The 17270-nt window shown below is 48.0% G+C and overlaps 2 protein-coding genes across 4 annotated transcripts; both read right to left on the reverse strand.

Annotated features, from left to right (window-relative positions):
- Positions 1-6781: 6781 nt before the first annotated feature.
- LOC120829586 (caspase recruitment domain-containing protein 19) lies at positions 6782-12191 on the reverse strand. 3 transcript variants are annotated; one of them, XM_040193846.2, is made up of 7 exons: positions 11273-12191; positions 10897-11122; positions 9821-9966; positions 9341-9497; positions 8986-9054; positions 7708-7773; positions 6782-7622 (listed from the first exon to the last, which is right to left on the reverse strand). In XM_040193846.2, exons 1-7 carry the CDS (start codon positions 11273-11275, stop codon positions 7507-7509), a joined length of 783 nt encoding a protein of 260 aa, XP_040049780.2. In that variant the 5' UTR covers positions 11276-12191; the 3' UTR covers positions 6782-7506. The 3 variants fall into 3 exon arrangements, with proteins under 3 accessions (XP_040049780.2, XP_077939313.1, XP_040049779.2); XM_078083187.1 differs by lacking the exon at positions 8986-9054 and having other exon boundaries at positions 11273-11531; XM_040193845.2 differs by lacking the exon at positions 11273-12191 and having other exon boundaries at positions 10897-11242.
- On the reverse strand, positions 11682-16505 carry susd3 (sushi domain containing 3). Its single transcript, XM_040193843.2, has 5 exons — positions 15622-16505; positions 14160-14354; positions 13460-13607; positions 12624-12791; positions 11682-12525 (listed from the first exon to the last, which is right to left on the reverse strand). The coding sequence occupies exons 1-5, from the start codon at positions 15707-15709 to the stop codon at positions 12234-12236; spliced, it is 891 nt and encodes a 296-aa protein (XP_040049777.2). The 5' UTR covers positions 15710-16505; the 3' UTR covers positions 11682-12233.
- Positions 16506-17270: the final 765 nt, after the last annotated feature.

Below are 17270 nucleotides of genomic sequence, written 5' to 3' on the forward strand. Positions count from 1 at the left end.
AATTTCCCATCGCAAAATGCCTTGATGCAAGTTGTTGTGTGCACAGCCAGGGCTTTCTCCTTTCTCACTTAGATGGAACTCAATGAAGCTGCCATGCAATGCATTGCCAAGCTTGCACAAGGAGAGATCTGCACCCAGAATGCAGTGTCAGACGACAATCTGGTTCAGTTGACAACTGCGTTGTTGGTACCTTAAGTGACCTTATAAATAATAAATGCACTTCTTTGTTTCCACTTCAGCGGCCAACGGATGCACACACATGGTTTCACTTTTGCACACTTGTGTTTATTGTGTTACATTTGGCAATTGAAGTTGCCATTTGACAAGTGATTACAATGTAGTTCAGATGCAGTTTTTACAGGGCAGGGAAATGAGCCCCCCCCCCACCCCCATCGTCACGCTCTTTACAGCGCCATTTCGTTTCAGATTGATGTGTCGGTGCTTGTTTGAGGAAGATGGGAGGAGGAAGAGAGAGAGAGCGAGAGCCTGTACTTCCCCGTGACTGTCGGAGCTCGGCCACCAGACGCAGAACGTAATACCCCTACGCTCAATAAAATGAGCAGTTGGTCTCATTTACAATGTGTCTCCCAGCGTGAGTCAGTAAGAATGGAATCAACCCATTGGCCGTTTTGTGGAGGCAAGATCACATATGCAGACTTTCCGACAGGCTTTTAACATCGGCGTGTTTGTTCCGCTGAAACCTGAAACCAATCAGATTCTGCATCAGACGTCAGCACATTCTTCAGCCTTGTCCTTTTCTCTCTGCTGAGCCGTACAGGTTTTACACTACAACTTTCTCTTGCGGGGAGAGGATGTTTTCGGACTCGCGGACCAGTCTGCGACACGGCCATGTTGTCCTTGCAACCGTGTAGGGCTTTAAAACTAAAAGCCCTACAGAGAATCATGGAAATTAGATTTACAGTCGGGTCGATCCCCATCTGGAGGCCGGCCAGAGTTTGATGTGTTAGAGGGAGTAGCTGCTGATGCGACATGATGGATGGAAAGGAGAGATGTGCTGATGCATGACAAACAGGGGAGAAATAAAAGCAAAGGAGAGACACCGGTTACGTATATGCAAGTCTAGCCACCTGAATACGCCCACAGCGACTGACCGGCAGGCGTTTGGTTTGGTGGTCATCAGTTACTGTGAGAATGTGGGAAAAGTTTTTAGGGGTTAGACCGTGCGGGTTGAATGAGTTAATTGCTTTTGCTTGGGAGTTTGCCAGAATTTAGTTGGCTTTTGAATGCACAATGAAGAAAAAAAACTATGGCTCAATTCAGATTTAAATTCAATATCTGGGACATCAATGCAGGGCCATGAAGATAGTTTTTATGATGGGAGGCCATTTTCTCCCACTCGTGCTCTGGATGTTTTTTTTTTTTTAAAACCCTGCATGAATTGGCACCAGCTTAAATCTCGCCTCTCCATTCCTCTGTTCAGCTGACTTCAAACAATTCCATTCTCTCCCTCCAGTGGAGAAGAGTTGACTACAACGACAGGCCCTTCATCTGGAAGGTCATGTTCCAAATGCGGGTCATAAACTTCTCCCAGTTCGCCCTGTTTGGGAAGCACATTGACTTCTAAATTACAAATATTCAAACATAATGTCATTCTTAAATTAGAAAACAATGTTTCCTACATGGTTCGGCCACCCCCGTTTTTCAACTATAGTACTAGAACTTTGGTTCTTTCCTCACCTCATCTTTTGCCTTTGGTCTGTCTGATAACCACACACCTTGACGTTGGTGACACCTGATCGGACTTTGCAGAATGTGTTAAATTGTGTTGTATGAATCCATCTGCTCTCATTGAGCTGAGAGTTAAAACCGATTCAAAGAGCATCTATCTCTCCCTGTCCCCCCCCCCCCCTCTGCCTCCCTCTTCGTGGTCCGTCCCCGGAGTCTTCTTCAGACAAGGAACGCAGTGTGAATAATTCATCCCCAAAAATAAGCACTGAAACCAAGGAGCAGCGAGTGATTGACTTAATGAGCGATTCTCTTTTAGATTGTGCAAAGTAACTAAACATCTGTAACGGGCGGACCAAAGTCTTATCGGAATGAAAGCCTCAATCAGCTGCATTCTGTCATGTGTAACATTACAGTGACATACACCATGGCCTACATTCATTATCTCCATCTGCCCCCCCCTCCCCCCTCCCCCCCGCTGTGATTAGCTGCTATCCATGTTCTCACCCACATGATAAGAGCACACAGGCAGATTAATCCTGACAAACCGCTCGGACTGACTGACTAAGTGGCCTTGAGCCTTGGCCTAGTATGTGCAAATCACCAGAGCAAGTACACCCCCCCCCCACCCCCCCCAAAGAGTGAGCTCTTTGCTGGTGAGTTTTTGGGAACGAACCACTCGCTGTGTCCATAGACGCATTGACTGCTCTCACGAACCAGCATTACCTCACCGCGCTCTGTTGACTCGGGGATAAAGCCCCCGTCGGGGGGTTTGAGGGCAGAATGGCTGACGTCATGACAGTGGCCATTTGTGGCACGATCCACAGTCGACGCTAGAGTCAACGCTACATCAGCCCCCCCCCCGCCCCCCGTTGGACAGCAGGGGCAAAAGGTGCTTTTTGAAGAGCTGTTTACATGTCGTGAGTCCCTCCACTGGGGTATTATGGCTCGGAGTGAACGGCGTGTGGAGGACGCCCGCGGAGACGCGCCTTTTCTGGGTGTTGTCGGGACGTCTCCCCGTGAAGCAGCAATGGCTTATTAGAGGATTGACATGAATACAGTACAATGCAGCAGTGAATCTGCTAAACACTGTAGACATTGTAGTGCCGCAGTCGTCCATGGGGCAAATTAAAAGGTGCAGAAAAGACTGTTTGTACCAACTGCACAGAGAAAAGATAAAAAGGTACCATCTGCACCGTTTCCAGTTCCGGGGAAGAACCTTGCAAACCGCTGCAGAAGGTTAGAGGTGCCGTTGACTTCCTTCTTTACAGCCAACATTCCTGGTTCTTTGAAGAACCCTTTGAGATCCCAAAGAACCAAATAACAAACATGAAGAACCATCCAATAGGCCAAATGCTTTGATGGTGCTTTTTAAAGAACCAGTTGACAACCATTTATTCTGTGTGTGTGTGTGTGTGTGTGTGTGTGTGTGTGTGTGTGTGTGCGCACGACAAACTGTGCTCTCTGCAGCTGCAGGAAGGGGTGGGTTGTGAGAAAAGAAAAACAAAAAAACAAAACTGGGCTTCAATGTCGAGGAGGAGATTCTCAGCTGTGCTGATTATTTCACGCCGGCAGGGCGGGTGCCGGGTTCAGGCCTCGGCGAGGCCGAGCCTTCCTCTTCCTCGTCTTCCTCTTCAGCGCTCAGGTGTGAGGCGGACGTTCGTCCCAAAGCGAGACGTGTTTGCATCGATTTAAAAAAAAGGGAGAGAGATTTCGTCATCAGCGAGCGGACTGTTTATCCGGCGCGGTGGTTCACATATGTGGACACACACACACGGATCTCTTGTTACGTAACCACTCTCTTGTTTCGTTATCACCTGGTTCATCATTCGTTTGGAGGGATTCAGTCAAAAGCACTCACTTTGAACCCCCCCTATATAACATGTAATGTAGTAAATGAAGTCATATGCTCACTACAAATAGCATGAAAGCACCATGAATGACGGAAGCCGCTGTGGCAAAAAAAAAAAAGAGTCGTCGTGGGTTTCCCTCGGCCCGCTCCGTCAGATATACACGAGCAGGATGCGAGCGGTGGCTCACAGCGTCGCCGGTATGTCAGACACGCTGCTCCGATTTGATAAGAGTCGACAAACAGGGGAACGAGTTCGCAGCAGCACGTGCTCGGGGGAACAAGAGAGCGAGGAGACCTGATCATGTGTTCGTAAACGGACCTGTTGCCATTGTGCCAGAGTCTCTCTGGCGTGCGAGCGGCTGTGTTTCCACAGGTCACTCTTCTGTAACGGCTGCTGGTGGTGCTGATGAGGACCAGGACCACCAGCAGATCCTCTCCGTCGATGCGCCGGAAGCAGGAAATGAGTCCTCGCTGACATCTCCGAGCTTTCTTCTTTCAGGCGTTCATCGCAAAGCCACAAACATCACACATCCGTAGGTTCCCACTAAGATGGGAAGATGAGTTGGGACGACTAGACGGCAGGTCAGTGAACTTGAGCCGGGTCACACCGACTCGTCTCAACAGGATGAGCAAATACGACCGTTGGCGGTGGGGCAAAGACTGTAGACATGAAAGATCTATTTTCGTTCATGCTTAGAATTGTTTGTGCTCAGAGTCTGAAAACAAGAGAAAAGCATTTGTGTTCTAAAGTCACTGGAGGTGAAGGTAAGTCATGCTAACAGATCTTCCCAGTCGGGTTAATTAAGTAATTAATCCCTAATAACCGACCGAAATATAATATGCACATCGTGACGGCTCACGTGTCCTCTTCCTCCCGACCCTTGTGAACCCCGCAGCTCCTCCCTCTCCGCCTAATGGGGCCGATGGAGCGTGATGAGAGCGGCCTACATACCGCCCCCCCCCCCCCCCTCCTCCACCCTCCACCCCCTAAGATCAGACACACACGACGGCACAGAGGCTCCTCGCACCGCTTAACCTTTTCCTCAGCGATGCTGTAAACAACCTCCGACATTTCACACACACACACACACACACAACTTTTATCGAGTTGATCAGGATGTTAACAAAGCACACACACACACACACACACACATTGCAGCAGTCATAAAGGAAACAGCAGCTTCCCTCGATCGGCTCACTTTCCCCTGTATTGTTCTTTGTTTATTTCTCTGCTCTGAATCAGCAGTTTTTCCCACCGCATCAGACCAATGACTGTCACAGAATGAAAGCAGACCGTTGGTCAGGCCGTATTCTATGTAATGCTCTTCCACTGAGGAGCACACAGAAGACAGGTTGACCTCCCTAAAATAAACAACAGCAACCAAAAGAGTTGATGTAGAATTTGCGAGGGTGTTTCTGCTGTGAACACAAATCACAGTTGAACCCGTCGTGCTTAACTTGGTTTTACAGCTGTAAACAGAAGTAAAAGCATTGTTATGTTTAACTTTTTTTCACAACTGTATTTTGTGAGCTATTAATACAAAAATAACGTTTCTGCAGAACTTCTGCGTTGTCTTGAGCAGAAGGAAACATATAGTCTGAATCAAGTAAATGTATTGTTGATATTAAATCTGTGTACAATGATTTAGCTCGAGTCCCAGAATCAAGTAGACTGTGTGTGTGTGTGTGTGTGTGTGTGTGTTGTCAATTTATTATTTAAAATGATTAACAAAATCAGCAGAGGCTAATTTGATGGATAGATGGTTTTCAGCATCGTGACGGTCAACGTCTTCGTCACGGCCTGACGTCCACAGGCTGAACCGTGGAGACTGACCGCGAACACACACACACACACACACACAGGTATTCTCCCGGGTTCTGCTGCTCACATATAATTCTTTATTCTGCCCTCTCTTTCTCTATACAAAGCTTCTCTCCTGCCTTGTCTTCTATACACATCCGTGCTGTCAGCGTGTTTTTTGGTCCCCTCCTCCCATGACCCTGACCCTCATGACCCCCACACCTGACCTACAAACACACTGACCTCTCCAGGCCCTCAGAGAAGTTTCCAACGGAAAAAAAACAAGTCCCATGAAAACCCGCTCGACGCCGAAGACATAAACATGAGAAACAAAGAGGCCCGTCGCGTCCTCGGCGACAAACAGGAAAGTGGAGACGAACGTGACCTCATGCCGTCTGCTTTGGCTGCCCGAGAGTGACCCTGAGCCCGACCAGACACACACACACACACACTCATTTTTTTTAATCGCGTTGATGACGTTGCAGAAACGCGTCATTGTTCTTTCCCAGACAGCTCGGACTAGCAGGTATTGTGGACCTAATGCAGGCAGAGCAGGGTGTGCCCGGTTGTGACCTCACTGACCCCCCCCTCCCCCACCTCCACCCCACCGGCCCCCCCTCCTCCCGGAGCGCGTCTGCGGCCCTGAGCCGGGCCGGTGAGTCAGAGTCACCACGCAGCCGACCCCGGCAGAACCGCTTGTTAAAACAGAAGCCTTAATTAGACCGTGTTCCAGAGATGTCACCGACACCCCAATTAGAGCGCGGAGCAAGCGCTCATTTAGCTTCGCTGGAACACGGGTGCACAGGAAGCAGTTCCAGAGTCCGCCGGACACCTCGAGAGCTCTCACGGGGCGCCGACAAAAGCACCTTTCGGACGACGAGCCCGACGTCACCATCCGGTGCCTGTTCCACCTCCACAACCATCACCGGTAACCGTGGAAACAGCCAGACGAGCAGAGAGCCACATTGATGACACACACACACGCGCGCACACACACACACACAGCGCCGCTGCAAAGAACAGCAGATCTGTTGACTGATGAGGGAACTACATAATGGTGTCTCCATCCCTGCTGAAATCAGACACCTGAGCTCTCCTCCCCCCGCTGTTTTCTACAAACCACCTTTAAAGTTTCCATTGTCAGGACAAATACTTTCAAGGCAGCATGAAATGCATCCGCCTTGCACTAAAGTCTTGCTTCGGTGGTTATTATTAATGTAGCACTTAATTGTTTTCATTCTGAGTGAATGAAGGCTGCCTGTTGCTCAGGTTTGTCATTGTTGGAGAACGTTTCCCCTCATGCGTGTTTCTGGCTGAGGCAGCAGCGCCCTCTGCTGGATTCGTTCCGTGCCGTTCAATGAGCGAGAGTTTAATGTCAGTAAAAAGTATTTACACAGCAAGAACGGGTCACATACAAACATAGGAAACCATTGCAGCGCTCATCAATGTGCATTTCTTTCGTTTATTTGATACAAATCAACTGTACACATTTCGGTGTATATTTAAAAAATAAGATACAACTGGAGGTGAACAATGCAATAGTAGTGTAATCAGAACAGTTTCTCCACCACAGTATCAGAAGGCACTGGAGTGATGAGCTGGGGGAATATGTGTTGCGTGTACCAGAAACTGGAGCAGAATGTAAAGTTCAAGGTGTTTTCACTTATGTTTCCTAATCAGAAGTCCCGCCCCTTTCCAGTTGACCCCACCCATTGGAACTAATTATAGAAAAAATATGTACAGACGGGCGCAAAGTTAAAGTTTACGAACATCATGTGTGTGGTTTTTGGCCCAATTCAAACCGGATAAACAAAAAGGATATTGTTTCTCACCTTTGACCTTTGTTAATAATTTCTCCAAAAGCTGGGTCTAATCAGGCAGAGTGATTGAAAACGGCTGCGTGGGCGTGCAGTTACACTTGATATCACGCTTCATCTTGTCTGAAAATATGAACGGGATCATCATTGTTCTGCACCGTCAGCAAAGCCAGCAAAGATTCTCTTAGATTTCTCTTTTCCATGTGGAGGAAAAGTCCATCAGCTATCGCTTTCAAATGCGTGCGATTGTTACCTCTGCGGAACACAGATTTGGCACAGAGAAGTGGCACGTGCCACGGGCCGCTCTACTCACGGTGCCACTTCTTAAGCACCTCGGCGTCTCAGAGGCTTCATGTCCTCTGCCTTCCAACCTCGGCGTAGGAAACGAAAACATAGTTAGCACCTTTGCTGAAACCCGCCGCAGAGCCTTGAAGAAAAGGACAAGTGCTCCTCAACGTCTCCCCCTCTGTGAGCGGAAAGAGGCACAACCGACATCAACAAGATGAACGCAAACAGTCATTGTTTGAAATATATCTCTCCGCGCGACTCACCTCCGTAGTAGTAGAGCATCGCGGCGCCGACCACGACGCTGAAACAGCTCAGGAAGAACATGGACCCTGCAGAAGGAGAGAGAGGAGAGGACGTCTTCATCGCTGGCCGACGCCACGGAATGTTGTTGTCTGGACAAGGAGGGACCCGTATGACCACGGTGAGGCGGTGCGGAGCAGTAGGGCCCACATTCTGAGGCTCGGGGGTCAAAAGGGTTCAGCGGAGCAGAACTTAGTTGGGCTTATGGGACTTGTGGGAGGTCAGCGACGGGTCCGGAGGCCCCTCGAAACACACGCACACACACACACACGCGCGCACAAACTATAAGGCCGCTGTTATTATATTATCACATGTGCGCACACAATTTCGCAATGTTTTTGGGAGCGACTTCCTGTTTTCCAGGCGGCCGAAGGTTTCAAGGGAGGCATCAGCAGTGAAGTATTACAAGTACAATACAAGTAAGTTTGTGGGGATTGGACAGCTTCCATGTCCACTGCCTTTCAAAAATGGACATGAAATACATGACTGGAGAAATCTCCACTTGTGTAGCTTTTACATTCACATAACTTTCCAGTTTCATTCCTCCATATATATATATATATATATATATATATATATAAACACTGTATATCCTGAAGGTTTTTACAGACCTGATTTATACAACATTTTATGGAGAATGGTAAATGATGTGGAAGAGACATTGAAAATGTCCTCAGTGGAAACCTCTGACTCTAGTTTTAAAACAAGGATGTTGAACCTGGGTTCATCAAACATTCAGAATTATGGAAATATATGCAAATTAGCACATTTAAGATAATGCATGAGATGATGATAATTTGATGATAATTTGCATGAGAATACAATCAATCATTGACTCAATGTGTTGTACAATGTTCATTAGAGGATGATTTTATTTTGTATTACTCAATCTGAGGTTAATACGGTGGCGCGTGGAGTAGAAAAGGTGCGCTGGGAAACGCATGGTTGGCGGTTTGAGCCCCATGTCCCATGTCGACGTGTCCCTGAGCAAGACACCTAAACTCTTATTGCTCCCCGGGCAAAAATGTAAAAGCCACGGGTTAAAAATGCAATGAAAGTTGCTTTGGATAAAAGCGTCAGGTAAATGATCTGTAACGTAATAATGTAATATAAAAGAAAAACCCCTATGTCGCATATTTACATATTTGGCCAAAACGGGTGTACATTCTTGTAAGTTGCACCCACAAATATAACGAACAGAATCGTCACGTGATGCTTTCCGCTGTGCCGCAGAATTGTACCTCTGTCGTTCTGTACGTATCGCTGCGGGCGGATCGTCCCAGCGGTCGTTCTCTTTGGATCGGCCACCTCTAGAACAGACAGCAGGCAAAGACGGTTAACGGCTAAAGCCCACACTCTAAATGACAGCCCGTGTAATGTCACATCCACTTCCTCCGCCGCCGCGCAGACACTGAGTCTCAGATTGGATATAGAATAAGCCCACATAAGGCCAGACAGGGCGGCCGCACAGCAGGGGATCCGCCACCACGGGACGGGGGAGGGAAGGCTCACCAAACCCTCTCACCTATAAACACAACGAGTGTTTCAACGGGTTGAAAGTCCCGTGTTTGTTTGACCCTCCCTCCGTGTGTGTACCTCTTCGTATTGCTCTGGACGGAAGGCCGGCGTAGACGTTCTCGGCGAGGATGTGAAGTCCTCGGTAGAATTCGTGACACGCTTCCTCGCCCTTCCCACGCAGGAACGCCAACAGCTGAGCTAACCTCGCCTCGGTGGGGACGCTCAGGTCCCTGAACTGCAGGGAGAGACACGCCGGGTCAAATCACTGGACACACACCTGTGTACCTGCACACTCTTCTCAAAGGCCTCACAGTCACTAAAGCCACTGTGATGGAGAACAAAAGAGATCATCATGAGTCACCATAGTGACGGAAAATAATCACTTAACCATCTCCAAAATAATGAAACATTTAACAATTTGTCTCATGTAATATGATGTGATATTTCTCATTAGCGGATCTGTTTGTTATTTTCTTCCAGAAGCACTTCAGCACTTTTCAAACAGGATGGGTTTTTTTTAAATTCTAAGAGCGGCGTCAAACGTCAATCCGTAGCGACCCTGTGGGCTTCCTTGTCGCTGAGTATCTGGGGGTAGATCCGGTTCAGCTGCAGCACCAGCCTGTCGACCAGTTCGGTGTCCATCCTGCGGTCCGAGCAGAGGAACTGGGCGTCCCTCTGGAGCCGCTCGTGGGAATCGTCAATGTCTGTCAGCATCGGTAGAAATGAAGACGTTAGAGAGGAGATGCCCTCTGGCACACACACACTCTAGTTCATGTTCACGGAGGCATCAGTGATCTAAAAGGTCGTTTCCGTCCTGACTTCATCCACTGGTTTGTGGATTACGCTCTACAAGCCCTCCTTTCTCCATACTTTGTCTTTTGGACACGACGGGTTGGAGAGATAACTGTGTTACAATTAACAGTGATGAAGTGAAAACACAATGGCAAAGGGTTAAAGTTGTGGGATGAGAACCAGACAACGGTGGTAGCGAGCTGTCAATCACAAAAATCAGCCTTGGCCTGCAGATTTGATGTCTAGCCTTAGCCTAAGTATAGTTTCTTAGTAAGCTGGTCTTGGCATCAGTCCACTTCTGAAAATAAATGACTAAGAGGTTTATTCTCCAGTTTAGAAAGGTGAATGCTGGGGCCGTCTTTTTGCAACAGTATGAAAAACACCAGTTTGCTAAATTCTGGGTTCTTTGTCGACCGTTAAAGGTATAAAATAAGAAATAAAAGGATGCAGACCCTCGTTCTGACACCAAATCTCAAATGTTCTTGCCAGCTCAGTGTTGCTGTCTTCAGCACTGAGACGTGAAGGGAGACTGTGGGCAGTACAATAAAAAGGTGCTGAGCAATAAAGCAGAAGTGTCCCCCATTCTGAAGAGCTTCCACTTTACACACAAGCGAAACGTGTGACTGATCACATGTACGTAAGCTTACGTCAAAGGGAAAACGTCTCCGTTTAGATTTGACAGAGACGCAGTACATTGGCCAATTCGATACCTCGTCGCCACGGCAACAACTTCAAAAGTGTCGCGCCCACGCAGCGCAGCGGGCGGCCACCGGCTCACCGGCGCGGACGGATTCTCTGATCCGAAACGAGCCAAAGAAACGTTTAACTCGCGTTTCACAAACCTGTCATGCCGACACGGAGACGGGCCGCGTGGGTCTCGCGCCCTTCCGACGGCCTCCCGGGTGTGACTTTCCTGGCCTCCCCCGGTGCGACGGTGGCTCCTGTCCGGTTACACCAGCGCGCCGCGCCGCTCTGCGCGCTCCCCCCCCCCCCCCCCGCTGTGCCCGGAGGCCACATCACCGACCTCAGGCCCCCGTGGTGATTATCCATCCGCACACAGCAGCGGCACTAGATTGAGCAGATTACCAGCAGCTAAACTTTCTGTGGCAGGTCCATGATTTTATTTTATTCCCATTTATTGTATAATATAATAACGATTCGTGTTGTTATTAGTCAATAATAATAATTATCATCTTGTGAGGCTAATATATTCCTCACCATATCACTTGAGATAATATTAAATTGTCACGGTTTGGGTTTGTTTCCTGTTTTATTTTGTAGTTTCCTGCCTCTCGTGTCCCTGGGTGAGCTTCACTTCCTGCCGTGTCCCTGATTGTTTCCACCTGTGTCCAATCACCTGCACCTTCCCAGTGTATTTAAGCCTTGTGTGTCTCTTGCCGCCGGTCGCGTCATTGAATGTTCTACCCCGGATGTTGTCACCCTGATTTGTGAGTTCCGGATCCCTGTCGCCGTTTATTAAAGTACCTTTTGTTTGCAGGTCTGCGTTTGAGTCCGGCCTCCGCTGCCCATTGTGACGCGAACGCTATCACACATGCAGTCAAATCACTGCAATTGCTGCAAACATTGGTCCCTCAGAGGGAAACGTACACCACTGGACTCCTTCCACTGCGATGCATAGTCTTTATTCACTTACATTCTTTAAAAAAAAAGGATATTTACATTTGACTGGTGCCTTCCAGCTGCTTTCCTCAACCAACAAACAGGAGTTTTTTCAAATGCTTCAAATAGATGTTCCTTGATCATTAACTTTACCCCAAACAAAACAATCTGTTTGTCTTGTTGTCCATTGTGTCATTGTTCTATTGTCCGATGCAATGCACCAACCGCCGTGTCAAATTTCTTGTATGTCTAACATACTTTGGCAATAAATGTTCCTGATTCTCTGGAAAGCTCATTTGAGGTCATGGAGGTCCCTGGACCTTCTATTTACAGGGAGCATCTTCTCTATCGGCCTACTGAAGGTGCAATAGCTCCCCTTTGCAGACAGAGGGCAGTATGCCGTTAAAAAGGCACATACATCTGTCACTAGTAAGCCTATAAAGCCTCCATACTGCAGGTTTTATCTTCTCACAAAGGTCAGGAATGCTCAGTTATCTCTCCCGGCGCACACAGACCGACGTGTTTGCTCAGTAAACGAGTTCTTCCTCGATGTTTCTCCTCACACCGATATGATCCGGATGGAGAACTCTTTGGCCGCCTTCACATGGCTCGAGCCGGACTCATCCGGCGCGCCGCTCCGCCGTCCTCCGTGCTGCCGCGGCCCCGGGCCCGGGCCCGCAGCCCGACTAAGGGATTGAGGAGGTCCGTCGTGGCCGAGCCCGCCGGAGACGCTCGCGGGTCCCGGGCTCCTGGGCAAGAGAGGCCGCTCGTAGTCGTAGCCGGGGAGAGTGGAAAGCGGGGGAGAGGGCCCGCAGGTGCCGGCGGGGCCGAGCGCGTACCGCTGATGACACCTGAGGAGGGCGAGACAGGAGGTTGTTTGTTCAATGTCCGTTTTGTTTTCGCGCCCGTACAAAAGGAACGTTTCAGCAGAAATCCGCCCACATCTCACCCGCAGGGCTGCGCGCTGTCGCACGTGGTCGGGCTCCCGGCGTGCCACAGGGACTGCGCTTTCTCCTGGGTGTTGTTGTTGTTGTTGTTCCAGCCTTCTTGGCGGCAGCGAGGCCTGCCGTCGCCACCATGTTGGGCCTGCTCCTCCCACTGCCACATTTCTGAGTCTCTGTTCAGAAAATACATTCAAAACGGCACACGTGAGTGTTCCTCTGCATTCTTTGCTTCAAGTGATGGAAAGTAGATTAACTCAAGTAAATACAACCTTACGGTTTTGGTGCTCGGCACAAGTATTTCCATTTTATGGTACTAAATACTCCAGATTGTACTTCACTCCAGTTTAGAGTTTTTATTACACTAACAGCTGGTGCATTGTCAGTAAATGTTACTGATGGTAAATAAGCAGTTTAACATACGTACTATTGGAAATACTCGAATGAATACTTTCTTTGGGGCGGGGCAGCCTTGTGATTGACAGGTCGCGTTAATAGTTGCCTAAAAGGTTGTTTTTTTTGTACGGAGCTCAACAAACTCCACGAACCGACGGTTCAGGTCCCGGCGGCCGGCTGCTTATGGTCGATCCGTGTGGCGGAAACACACAACGGAAGAAGACTGCAGGCTTGTAAACAGCATCGGCTTTGAAATACTGAGAAAAGGTTTTGCAAACGTCTCACGAGGAAGTAAGTGTCTTTCAACACATCCGCTAAAGCTCCAGGATGTTAACAAAACACCTTTTGGTGAGTATCTGTGACCGTTTTGTTCCACCAAAGTAGAGCTTTTATGAAGTAAATGACTCTTTTTTTTTTCCACGTTGTGCTTTTGGTACTTTTAAGTCACCTCTCATGTTTGTTCCTTTTGTCCTCTTTGATGCAGTCGAGCAGACAGCAGGTGATGAAGGCCACGGACATGAAGAAGATTACGGCCAAGCTCACGATGGATGCCAGCACAGCCACGCGGAACCCGTAGTCCTCGAAGGGAGACACGGCTGGAAGCAACAGAGGCGACTCATTTATCCTCGTCATATAAGAAATATATAAACGGTTAAGTTACCATGCTGCAAAACGTACGCACAAAAACCCCTCATCAGACTCACCTTGGGCTTAACAGACATAAATATATATATATATAATAATTACCTTCAGTTTCACACTATGGCTTCGGCTTCTCTCGTGATGACTGATTCTGAAACATAATTCTCTGCTCTCACTTTTTCCTCTCGCTCATCAAAAGAAAAAGAAAAAAATCATTTCTAACCTCCATTTGCATTTATATTCTCCTCTAATGAGCTTCATCCTCAAGCGAGAGTTTTCCCCTGAATATGTCAGAAGGATTAATTAGAGCAAACCGCTTCCCACCTTAAGTGTCTTTGCGTAACAATGCCGATAGCAACTAATGTCCACCGTAATGTTGAACATACATCTCTTGAATAATGAGCGGACAGACTCAGCTCAGGGGACGTTTTTCCCAATTCTCCCAATAAAAGCTTTTGGAACATCTTCCTCCTTTTTTTTCCGAGGAGGTTTTTGTTGCCACTCACGTTTACAGTAGGTGTTCCCCACCCAGTGGGTGCTGTTGGTGTCCATGACACACATCATATCCTTTCCCACCAGCTTGTGCTTGGCCGGGCACTGCAGGGAGATGACCGTGCCCACGGTCGTGCCGTTCCCCTGGATGATCCTCTGGGTGCCCAGGGCCGGCAGGGGCCTGAGGGTGCACTGAGCCTGGGTGCGACCTGTGAGAGAGACCGATTCAAGGATTCAAAAGCAGCACAACAGGCGTCCGGGGTGAATGGAGGGAAGCACAGAGGAGAATGGAGCTGTGCAGACGGGACCGGGACCAGCATTGGTTTCCTGCAGCGGCATCGAATTAGAATATGAGACAAATCATCAACACAAAAGGGGATCTGGAGCTAAAGAAGCAGTTATCGTACAGCGCAGTGTAAGAACCGGAGAGCATCGCTTCATTCATCACAAAAGCCGATGGAAGGCAAATGAACACGATGACATCATGTCGGGGATTTCCAGCAGCACAAGGAGAATGTGTTTCATGTCCAACGCACCTGCTTCTGTTTTTCACAAGAAAAAACAAAGCAGTTTGGAGGTTTGGGGTTGTTCCTCTTTAGTGGATTTTTAAATAACGAGAAAAACCCCCTCCAAAGATGTGAGGAGGGAAAACGCGCGGTTGACTTTGATCCCCACAAGGGGCGTAAAATCACAACAAAAGTTTGTAGCATCGCTGACGGAGAGACAGAAAGACAGAAAAGGCAGATGAAACAAAGCTCATTTTCTCCCTTGCTTCTCATTTTAATGACTGTAGACCGACTTAACTGTGATAAATAGCATTAGCTATTAGCCATATTCAATTTGTACGTTATAATAAACAGACAGCATCACTTTGATGTAACTAATACATATTTTAAATAATAAAATTAGTATAATAAACAAATGAAAATAAATAAATGAATGACTGGATGATACGACCAGAAGAATGGAACTTAATGTTCATTCAAAAACGTCAGATGGTGTATTGGTGTATTTATTACACAAATTATTTTGTCGTTCAGGTTAAAGGATTTTATTTTCATTGTTGTTTTACAACAAAATTTCATTTGGTAGCCAGCAGCGAACAACAATAAACAATGCACAAGATGCAGATACACACGGAATAAAATAGCTTATGGCCGAGTTATATTATTATTATTATTTATTAATGGAATTTATGTTTTCCAAGGAAATAATCATACCCATTAACACAGTAATAGATACACGTCTGCATGATGCAGTGCGTTACAGTCTATTTATAGCTGGACTTCTATAGCGGATGAAACTGTCCCTAAAGCGGAGAAATAAAGGTATCTGTGCACCTCTTCACAGTTTGCACAATAGCTTCCCTCAAAAAATATATATATATATATATATATAATTGTTAAATCGGTTTGTTTTGTGGAAGTCGCACACACGTCCCCGCGCGCTAAACGGTCGTGGATCGTCACTTCTTACCCGACTTGCTCCTCCGGTCCCGGTTGTCCTCTCCGGCTGTAGAATCCGTCCGGGGAACATCTGCTATGGAAGCGGTTGCCGCTGACATGGTGGCGTCCCTCTAAACCCCCCCAAAAACGCCCCTCCGGCCCCTGTCCGGCTCCTTGGCTGTGCGTAAAGACTGCGCAACGGGGCTCCTCGGTGCCCGGCGCACGGGGGGGGGGGGGGGGGACAAGTCGGAATCCCGCGCGGCTTCGATCCGCCTCTCTGTAGCTTCCAGTCCAACACGCTGTCCTCCGCAGAGTCTCCCCGCGACGTCAACGTGTTCTAATTCCTACTTTCACAGAGCGCGCTTTGGCAGGCGGGCGCGCGCGAGGATGACGGCGGAGACCTTGTCGACCAAAGCTAAAGGACCGCGTGGATTACAGCGGGTCACTGAGCAGCAGCAGCTACACAATAAACACGTCGAATAAAACAGAAACGTCCATGTCGCGTTTGAATCCGCGTGTCATGGAAAATAACAATAACTGTTAAGTTCAGGTTAAGAGTGTGTTGAGTTCCAAACCAAAGAGCGGGTGCAGCGCGCGGAGGACAGCGACGGCCGATAACGGAACAGAGACCGGGTTCTATAGAAGGTGTGAGAGACACATTTCAGGCAAATGAGCGGTTCTTGGAAGACACGTGACCTCCGAACGTCACGTTCTCTGTCTCTCACGGTGCGTGAGGCCTTGTGGTGAAGGTGACAAGCGGTGGTATGAACCATGAAGCTCTTTTTTTTTGCTCTGGCGTCCTCATCCGTCTCTGAATGCATAACCACAGCAGGGTAACGGTGATACATAAATGAAACAAAAGTGGCTTTTATGAAGCAACGAATCCATTTCTGTGCACAAACAAAAACATAATAGTCAAGTCAAGTCAAGTCATTTTATTTTGTATAGCCCAGAATCGCAAATTACAAATTTGCCTCAGAGGGCTTTACAGTCTGTACACATACGACATCCTCTGCCCCGAAACCCACCATCACAGGAAAAACTCCCCAAAAAATGAAAAAACCCTTACAAGAGGGAAAAAAGGGAAGAAACCTTAGGGAGAACGTCAGAGGAGGGATCCCACTCCCGGGATGGACAGACTACAATGGATGCCATGTGTACAGAATGAACAATGTATAATACATGCAATTCCTATGACAGAAATGATTCAAGTAATTGTGAGTAGTAAGCCAGGCGCACAGCAGGACCACTGCAGAGGCAACCACCATCAGATAGAACCACCATCCACAGAATCCTGTGGGGAGGGAGAGCACAGAGATTTTAGGAGAGGGTAATGTTGGTTTATGAGTAAAGTAATATGATTAATATCTAAAATAATGATGATGATGATGATGATGATGGCAGCAGCAGGCGTCAGCATGGCCACGGTAGGTGTCAGGACCAGGGTCCCGAAGGAACCACGATCTATGGAGACCTGATAGGGGCGAAAGCACAAAAAAAAAAAACTCCCGGAAAGAAGCTGAATTAGTCATGTGCATTAATAAAACTTGAATTATGGTAGAAAGAGAGCGTGAGAGAGGAGCTCGGTGTGTCCTAAGAATTCCCCCGGCATTCTAAGCCTATAGCAGCTTAACTAAGGGCTGGTCCGGACTAACCTGAGCCAGCCCTAACTATAGGCAG

Source organism: Gasterosteus aculeatus, chromosome 2 (genome assembly GCF_964276395.1).
Source record: "Gasterosteus aculeatus chromosome 2, fGasAcu3.hap1.1, whole genome shotgun sequence".
Classification (NCBI taxonomy): domain Eukaryota; kingdom Metazoa; phylum Chordata; class Actinopteri; order Perciformes; family Gasterosteidae; genus Gasterosteus; species Gasterosteus aculeatus.